Raw genomic sequence first — 8,222 nt, forward strand, 5'->3', positions numbered from 1 at the left:
ACAATCCATTGTCACCATCGCAAATCGCAAAAGTCTTCATCCAGTCCTCCGCCTCCCTCCACCACCTCCACCTCCACCTCCGCCTTCCGAAGTTAACAATCGGGGTAAAAGAAAATGGGATCAAGCGGTATGAAACCTCTAGAAGAAAATGCCAAACCGCCTCCGCCGCCGCCGTCTTCTTCGTTTTCGGAGAATTGGAAGGAGCGGATACTCATCCCCACACTTCTCGCAGGTTTCTATCTGTCTCTGTATTTTTTTTCTCTTAAAACATAAAAGGAAACTAATTTGAAATATATGTGAAGGGATAAGTGGTGGAGGAGTTGGGTTGGTGTCTAAGCATCGAAAAGTTCATGGGCTCGCTAACATTTCAACAACTTATGCCACTAATTTTTCCATCGTCACCGGCTGCTATTGCGGTAAACATCTTTGTTTCTCTAATCTCATAACGTTGTTATCTTTTAACGTAGTAGTTTGGGAATGATTTATGGCCTTAAATCTGCAAGACCTGGAGCCTGCCTAGTAATAGAAGGGAGATGATAACTTAGAGGGAATCTTTCGTTAGAGAACCTGATTTGTGTCTGAATGTTGATGATCATTTTTAATTTAAGGCATGAAAGACAAGGGTGAAAATGTTAACATTTTCAGAAACATAACTGGATTTTGGTTCAAGGGCCATCATATGTTTCTTGGAACTGTCTTAAAGTTGGAAGTTTTGTTATTGTTTGATTTTTCAGGGGCGCGTGAATTCGTAAGAGTAGTTCGAAAATCAGAGCCAGATGATCTAGTAAACTCCGCGGTTGCAGGGTTTGGCAGTGGTGCTCTTCTTGGACGTCTTCAAGGTCGATTTCTAATCTCAATCACTTTTATATGCTTGCGTGTCTTCATGGATGCACCTTATGTTATTCTCATTATCTATCCTTTGATTGTGCGAAATTCTTTGTGGGACATTATTCTTTCATTTCAATTTTAATATAGGCCAAGTATTCTTTAGTTTTTTGGGATCATTAAGCCACCGCAAAGGCAGGAGCTTTTCAATGCTATCTGTTGGCTTCTTTGATCCTGCTCGTGAAGCAGGTGTTTTCTTTTAATTTCTTCCTTGGCAGAACCTATTGACCAAGCAGTTTGTTCATGATGTAGTTGGCTGTTTTTGAGATCCAACATTGAGAGCATTGTTCCACCTTTTAAAACAAATGCAAAGTAAAAACATATTTTTGTCTTATGATATGGTATAAATATGATGCCATGAATATAGTCCTCCATTCTATAATGCCAACCTTTATTGAAAGAGCCTAACGTAAGGAGATCTCTCCCTTTGAAAAACGAGGGGGGATAATTAGGTGATGTCCCCTGCATCTTCCTTTGTTGAGCTCCCTTCCCCATCATAGTTTAAAGTGCATTGTTTTTTTTTTTTGTTTTTTTTTTTTATGACATTTTAGGGGGTCAGTTTGGTGCCTATCGCTACTCGGTCATCTTTGCTGTTGTGGGCACGGCGGTGGATTTTGCTACTATCAAACTAAGACCTGCATTGAGTAATTTTAAAGAATCTATATTCAAGGAAAAAGAGAAGAAACCTAGTTGGTTAAAGTTGCCAGAGTGGTCTCCCATACAAGTTCTTGATGAGGAAGCGCTTGCTGCAAAAGAAGCTCGGGAAAAAGAACTCTTTGCACGAAGAGCTCTTGGCAAACTTAGCAAGGAAGAATCTTGAGAGGCTTTTAATTTTTAGCTCACATATACCAATAATATGCCTTTTGTGCCTGCTTATTCAAGCTTTTCGGCATTTCTAGCACAAACAATTTTTGTTCCTCTGGTCTTGTACATTTATGTATCGATATATTTGAGCTTCTAGTTATGAATTATATAGTTCATAGCATCTTTTAGGAACTTGGTAAAAGGTTGTAATTTGATTGTCAATTTGTTTTTTCTACATGGTAAATTCTTGCTGAGGGTGCTTGCTCGAGTTCATCAGAGTTTTTGATTTATGTTGCTAAATTATTTGGAAGTTTTTCTTAAATGGTCAACTCTTAAACCTGTTTCTGAATAGAAAGAGACTAGCCTTGGTGCCAGGGTGGACTATTTTTTTAACACAAAAAAAAATAATATTCAGCTAGCTACCGAAAAGGTTTTTTTTTTTTTTTTTTATATAAAAAAAATAATATATTATTTCAAGTTATTAACCCGCTTGAGTAGAATAAGCTAGGTTTATTTTAATTACATAAAAAAATAGATTAATTGTTTTTTTTTTTAAGTGATTATCATAACCTGAGGAATTTTTTTTATTATTATTAAAAAAGAATAAATGATGTATCTCAATTAATAACCCATTAAATATAAAAAAAATAAAATAGAGTAAAATAAGACATAAAAATCGGTCTTTGTTAACTCGAATTAGCTTGGCAAACATGTATACTGATAATCAAGGATGTGCCAACCTATATATTCTATTAAACCTGCGGTCTAAATCATGAAACTAGAATAATCTGATAAAAAAATAAAAAGAATCGTAAAGCTTTTTTTTTAAAAAAAAACAAATACTCGTGATAACTTTTCAAACTCATTACTTGGGTCATTAGACCCAAAGCATCTTATTTGAAAAAACAACATTAAATTCAATTATAAATTAATCAATATTAAAGGATAAAATTAAAAAAAAAATTAATTATACAAAAAAAATTTAAAAATATCAATTAAAAAAATAAGGATTAAAAATAAAACATAAAATAATTCTTATATTTAATCGAAAGGTGAAATTGAGAATCAAAATTAACTTAGCAAAAAGACCCTAGAAAATTAAAAAAATAAGGATCAAAACTGACATTAAAAAATATAAACAAACTTTTTTACTTGAAGGGTGAAATTAAAGAAGAACAATAACTTTTATAAAAGAACCAAGATAAAAAAAAAATAGAAATCAAAACAATAGTGACCAAATTAAAAAACATAATACTATCAATTTGGATTTGAAAATGAAATTTAAAATGAACAAAACTTTTAAAAAAAGACCAAGAAAAAAAAAGAAATACAAAGACTAAATTGAAAAATATAATATTTGATAAATTGGGATTGAAAAATGAGATTGAAAGAAAATAAAATTTCTACCAAAAAGATCAAGAACAAAAATTAAAAATTAGAAAAATAAAGATTGAAATTGAAATACCAACAACAAAAAAGGTTAGACTATAATTTTTTAGGAGGAGAAATAAAAAAAAAAAGTCAATCAGTGACAAATCAAACCATTAATATTAATATATACCGCTTCAAAAAGAAGACGACAAGACAACTCTTCCTAGTACACGACAAAAAGTTATTTTTGGACATCAGGAGGCACTGTCTAAAGTGCTCTGGCATTTTCCACGTGCATGTTTTATTTTTTTATTTAGTCAAATATTAAATTGCTTCGAAGTTAATTTGATAATTACAAAAAAAAAAAAAAAAGAGAAGATAAAAAAGCCTTTGACTCTAGATTTATTTTTTTTGCTTTTAAGAGTATTTTTGTTGTTTTATTGTGCATTTTAATTTGTTATTATTTTTTTATTTGATCAAATACTAAATTGCTTCTCAACTAATATTATAAAAATAAAAAAGTCATTATATTGAGTATTTTTGAATACCCTAGATTTATTTTTTTTGCTTTTAATACCCTTGCAAACCTACCAGTGTTGAGTATTTTTTAATGGAGTGATATAAAAATCATTATATTGTTCTAGTGAAGTAGTGAACAATATTTTTTTAATACATAGCTACAATGTTTTTCAAAGGTGCTTTAGCTTCTTTAAGTATAGAAATTCATCATGAAACAATCAGCCAACGAATGAAGGTAGAAACATCATTTGGAATTTGGGACTACAATTTGCCCATATATTCTTAACCTTAGCTAAGCACGGCCAATTTTTCACTCGAGATCTTCTGAAATGTTTTTCATGCAACCATGGACGACAAGGTTAGAGGTACTGTTTGCCTTGCCATCCCATAATCTTTCCCTTCCCTCTTTATGTTATAGCATGCATGCCCATTATTAGTTTGAATATCGAAACGATGTATAAATCTGCAAGCAAACAAATTTACTTGTCTCTTATGGTCGCCTAAACAACCTACAGTTACTCGTCATCCAGCCCTTTTGTTATCTGCTCTCGATTAATGATAAAAAAAACCAAGAGATTGGTAGCGAAGGAAAAGGAATGAAGATGTTAGGGAGGGACTGCTGCAATTTCCATATTTCAATACATCCACGAGATGGACATAAACACTACTTAAGCTGTTCTAAATGATGCAATCTCGCATTGCTGAAAACATGATGTCCAAACATTCATGTCAAATGATAGAAAACAAGAGCAACAAAAGGTAGATTACCGGTCTTCATTTACATGTGTCAACGGGTGAACAACCTGCAATTTCTCGTGTTGGAGTTGAACAGCTTAAAACTGGACCAAACTACATGAATTTCCCTGTAATGCTCTTGTGATGTTACGTAAGCAGAGAGACAAGAGAGACAAACTCCAGCGTCACCCGGCCTTTGGACCTTGTGTTGATGACAAAGTGCTCTGGATATTTTCTTAGCAACATAAGCAAGCCATACCATGGTTTGCCCTTGGCTTCAGGACCCGTCCAGTCCTCAGACGTGAGATATCTCCTTACCCGAGAATGATGCCATATGCTGCTATATTGCTCGACCAACTGTAGGAGAGGACAAAACAAGCAAAGTGAACGAGTGAAGGCATCCTAAAGCTCAAATCTGATCATACAGAGGAGCACACCCAAAACAAGGACAAGAAAAAATTGGGCTAGCATCTATGAGGATATATTGAACAACAACCAATGGAGTCTGGAAACACAGAATGCCACAATGGCCCCTTTACGTTCCGTTGCAAGTGGGATGTGCAAAAATAAGAATGAAACAGCAGTGACATGCAGATCAAAAAATTGCCAGGGATGGTTCTAGGTAAAAATTGTAGACTGTTCTCTTTAAACAGTATAACCACTAGTGCAGTGACTAAAATAAACATTACGTAAAATATGTTCATATTTTGAAAAACATGGATGGGTTAAGTTCTTATCCAGCTTATAATTTGTTAACAGGGGACTCCTTAAACACAAGAGAAATGCCATCTTGCATGCCGAAGCCTCTGAGTTCCGTATGAGTGCCTGGCATATGTGCATTTATATAACACGGGTGGAAACAAGAGTGCAATTCTCCCTGTCCCTATAAGCTAGAAAAGAAAGAAGCATGTTTATTTTTTCAAAGTAAATTGACTTGTCAACAGAAAAACCTAACATCATCAGTTTGCATGCCTCGACAAAAGGTTTTCCATGATATAACTTTATAAATTGCAATGGATTCTTTAATACTGATCAGGGATTTCCAAGTAGTTTAAAAAAGAAACAAATCTTAAAGTCTTTTAACTATTTAAAAGAAAAAAATAATTTAGCAACTCAAGCAGTTTTTGTGAGATAGTAACCAAGAGAATGAATTTGCAGAAGCATTTTGAAGACAGCAAAGCAGTTTTTGTGAGATGGTAACCAAAAGAATGAATTCGCAGAAGCATTTTGATGACAGTAACTAACCTCAGCATGAAGTTTCTCCATGGGCATCCATTCTCCAGGACCACAAAGATCAGATAGCACAGTAGCAACAGATGATACTACATCTTTTTCCTCCAACTGCATAAGTTGTTGGTTGTCAGAATCGCGATCAATCCTTGATCTTCCCTCCATCTTCTTTTCTCCTGGAACCGGACATGGTACCATGACAATGAAAAAGCATTTTAACAAGCACATGCTTTGTATCAGAGTGCACAGCATTCAGAGATATACAAGTGCAAACCAACAGATTACAAAATCTAACATGATCAACAAGTCAAAATATAATGTCTAAAGACACAAGAAAAAAATGTAAGTTTGAAAAACAAACATAAATTGAAAAGGAAAAGAAAATTGGAAATCCAGAAAGGCAAGTAGAACAGCAAAGATCCATGCATTATGCCTCGTAATTCCATAAAAAAAATGAACAACATAACTCAAAAAGTATGCCGATAAGCAAATAAATCAATTAGCTTGCCCTCATCCTAAAAAATTTGCTCATATTTTAATAAACCAAAAAAGATTAGAAATTTTTTGTGCTTTCATTCCAAGGTCTCCCTGGCTAGCTAAACTAAGATAATGGGTTAATAATAGGAGCGGGAGGTTTGGCCATGGAAATCTATACAGGAATCTGTATATAGAACAGCCTCAGCTGACAGCCAATTTCAACAGCTGGTAACCTCTAACTTTTAAGCCATAGAATAACTAGATTCATTAGCTAACAACAATCAGATTCTCCCATCCCTTGGAGTTATTAAAATGAAAAATAAAGGAAAATCATGCAGCATCACAACAAAAATCAAAACCCAAAAGGATATGGTTAAGCCAATGATTTTTTAACTACAGCTATCATTAAGAAAACAAAAGCAAAAAAACAGCCTCATGTTAGAAAACTAAAATGCAAAATCAACTAGTATAAGTTGCCATTAAAGTCTTTAACCTGAAATTGGAACACATCCATACTCTAAACAAAGTAGCAATCAACCTCACAATTTTACTGCTACGAAAGAAGAGACTATTAGCGATAATCTAGTCTCAAAACCATCTTACAAACCCAATCGCAAGCTAACATTTCACATCCTCCCTCACCCCACGAAAACTCAGCGAAAGAAGGTGAAACTGTAAAGACAAACCACCAATTACAACAGTGTCTATCAGAATTTCAAACTGCAATCCATAACTCATGCAACTATGCAACACAAAATATAAATTTACTCAATTCAAGTACCGAACCTCGTCCTACACTTCAAACACATATAACACAAAAACATAACTTTGTTCCCGGTTTCTCATCCTCAAGAATTTTAATAAAAAACTTTAGAAATCCATGATACTAACATAAGAGAACACAGATTACAATTACTTCTACAATAACTAACCTACAGCTCCAGCCATTCCTGCTTTACCACCAGACCCACTTCCATATCCATACCCTTCATAACCCTCTCTCCTCATCTTCTTCCCACCACCACCACTGCCACCAACATCCTCCTCATCATCAAACTCCTCCTCATAAAACTCCCGCGCTCTCCCCTTCTTAACCGTCGCAACCGAAACCGGTCCCACCATCCTATCCGCCCCACCGGAATGATACCCATACTGCGGCACAACCGCCACGTGGTGCCTAGGCGCTAACGCCCCGCCCAAAATACTCCTAACAGGGAGCAAAAAGTAAAACTCTTTATCTCCGATTTGCAACAGATCTTGTGAATCCAACTTGACCGGAGGGTTTCCTGGGAGGTGGAGTACGCCTTCGACTAGGCAACCGTTCTTGCCGAGTACTTCAAGTGCGAAACGGCGTCGCGTGAAATCGTAGAAGATGCGCGCGTGGTGGCGTGATATGTTCATCCCACCGCCAAGGCTTGAGAGGTCGACATCGACGGTGGATTTTTTCGAGTTCCGGCCTAAGATTATTGAGTATGTTTGCATATAGTACTCGAAGTCTTCTCCTTGTAGCTTCGCAAATCCGGCCTCTACGTCGCTTCCCGTCGCCCCCATTTTTTTCCGACTGGAAGAGATCGACCCTGGTTTAGGGATTTTGGAATAAACGACTCGTCGCTTCGCTTTTCACATGCAAGACAATAAGAGATGAAGCGGACTCTGCTCAGGACGAAAAGCAATGGGGTTTAAAAAAAATTATACTTTCATTTTGAGAATGTATGCCTAGTTTTGTTACCAGCACTTTAGGTTAAATCGTTTTATTTTTAAAAAAAAATTATATATTCATATTTTTTTAATATTTTTTTATAATTTAATAAACTTATGCACGCGTGATTTCTGAGAGCTATATATACTAATAAATAAATAAATTATTATTAATAGCATTTAAAAATAAAACTTATAAAAAATTAAGAAATAAATATAAATTAAAATATTTAATCTATATTTATTAGATTATACTTGCTAATTTTTATTTATTAAAATATTTTTTTATTTAATTAAATAATAATAAAAATAAACAAATATATTAAATTGAATGAATAAAAATAATAATACGTAAAGCTGCACGTATTAAAAATATTATATAAAAATAAATATTTTTTATTTTAAAAAATATAATTCATCTATATAAAATATATATAAAAAATCATATATAAATCAAAAATCTTTTCGAAATATAAACACATAATAAAATAATCATCATTATT

The 8,222-nt window shown here is 34.0% G+C and overlaps 2 protein-coding genes across 2 annotated transcripts; one reads left to right on the forward strand and one right to left on the reverse strand.

Annotated features, from left to right (window-relative positions):
* Positions 1 to 36: 36 nt before the first annotated feature.
* LOC118049922 (uncharacterized) lies at positions 37 to 1,957 on the forward strand. Its single transcript, XM_035060100.2, has 4 exons — positions 37 to 232; positions 303 to 416; positions 735 to 839; positions 1,437 to 1,957. Exons 1-4 carry the CDS (start codon positions 115 to 117, stop codon positions 1,703 to 1,705), a joined length of 606 nt encoding a protein of 201 aa, XP_034915991.1. The 5' UTR covers positions 37 to 114; the 3' UTR covers positions 1,706 to 1,957.
* Positions 1,958 to 4,253: 2,296 nt separating this feature from the next.
* LOC118049921 (FHA domain-containing protein FHA2) lies at positions 4,254 to 7,721 on the reverse strand. Its single transcript, XM_035060099.2, has 3 exons — positions 6,954 to 7,721; positions 5,560 to 5,720; positions 4,254 to 4,671 (listed from the first exon to the last, which is right to left on the reverse strand). The coding sequence occupies exons 1-3, from the start codon at positions 7,570 to 7,572 to the stop codon at positions 4,462 to 4,464; spliced, it is 990 nt and encodes a 329-aa protein (XP_034915990.1). The 5' UTR covers positions 7,573 to 7,721; the 3' UTR covers positions 4,254 to 4,461.
* Between the last annotated feature and the right edge of the window lie 501 nt (positions 7,722 to 8,222).

This window comes from Populus alba, chromosome 2, assembly GCF_005239225.2.
Source record: "Populus alba chromosome 2, ASM523922v2, whole genome shotgun sequence".
Taxonomy (NCBI): domain Eukaryota; kingdom Viridiplantae; phylum Streptophyta; class Magnoliopsida; order Malpighiales; family Salicaceae; genus Populus; species Populus alba.

Bases quoted from the DNA above. Each gene is read 5' to 3' on its own strand.
- LOC118049922 (XM_035060100.2), top strand. From the start codon at position 115: ATGGGATCAAGCGGTATGAAACCTCTAGAAGAAAATGCCAAACCGCCT. The intron at 233-302 runs GTTTCTATCTGT...ATATATGTGAAG, and splicing joins CATCCCCACACTTCTCGCAG to GGATAAGTGGTGGAGGAGTT. The intron at 840-1,436 runs GTCGATTTCTAA...ATGACATTTTAG, and splicing joins TCTTCTTGGACGTCTTCAAG to GGGGTCAGTTTGGTGCCTAT.
- LOC118049921 (XM_035060099.2), bottom strand. From the start codon at position 7,572: ATGGGGGCGACGGGAAGCGACGTAGAGGCCGGATTTGCGAAGCTACAA. The intron at 5,721-6,953 runs GTTAGTTATTGT...GTCCGGTTCCAG, and splicing joins AGGAATGGCTGGAGCTGTAG to GAGAAAAGAAGATGGAGGGA. The intron at 4,672-5,559 runs GTTAGTTACTGT...CCTCTCCTACAG, and splicing joins TGGAGAAACTTCATGCTGAG to TTGGTCGAGCAATATAGCAG.